Source organism: Seriola lalandi, unplaced genomic scaffold (genome assembly GCF_002814215.2).
Source record: "Seriola lalandi dorsalis isolate HSWRI2012SDOR001 ecotype SW California unplaced genomic scaffold, Sedor1 jcf7180002054984, whole genome shotgun sequence".
NCBI lineage: Eukaryota > Metazoa > Chordata > Actinopteri > Carangiformes > Carangidae > Seriola > Seriola lalandi.
The window spans coordinates 215654-216171 of NW_019525533.1; the positions used below are offsets into that span (position 1 = coordinate 215654).

Here is a 518-nt window from a genome sequence, read left to right on the forward strand (position 1 = left end):
TTTTGGTTCTGGCCCGGCTCATGTTCACACTCGCCTTTTAAGAAGTGAATTTGAATGTCATCATGTCATCCTGCGTGGTTCTTTAACATCCCGTCAGTGAACGCAGCACCAGCCTTAACGATGAGCCTCTGTCTGATCCTCAGAGTGTCGCCGTGGACCTGAAGCATCCCAGAGGAGCGCAGATCATCCAGCAGGTACGACACGTCAGCGGCACCAAGATCTGCTTTGATGTTTTCTGCACCAACACCAAAACATGTCTGATACTTGACTCTGAGAAATATAAAAGTCTTCTCAGCTGAAACTGGACAAATGATGATTAAAACCAGGATCTGTCAGATCAGCAGCACTATGGATCTGACCATGTGTGATGTCAACTTTCACTTTTCAATACGACACGTTTCAGTCAGAATTAAAGTGTTGAACTTATATCAAACGTAACTTTAGTCTGATTTACAATCAATCATCAAAAATGTGTGTGTCTCAGCTTACAGGAGTGTGTGACGTGCTGGTAGAAAACT

The 518-nt window shown here is 43.8% G+C and overlaps 1 protein-coding gene across 1 annotated transcript in view; it reads left to right on the forward strand.

Annotated features, from left to right (window-relative positions):
- The window catches only part of LOC111647302 (vascular cell adhesion protein 1-like), a 4932-nt gene that overhangs the window by 1649 nt on the left and 2765 nt on the right, over window positions 1-518 (forward strand). Inside the window, exon 2 of the mRNA XM_087171332.1 lies at window positions 98-194. Coding sequence (XP_087027458.1) covers window positions 98-194 — 97 coding nt within the window. The remainder of the gene's footprint in view (window positions 1-97; window positions 195-518) is intronic.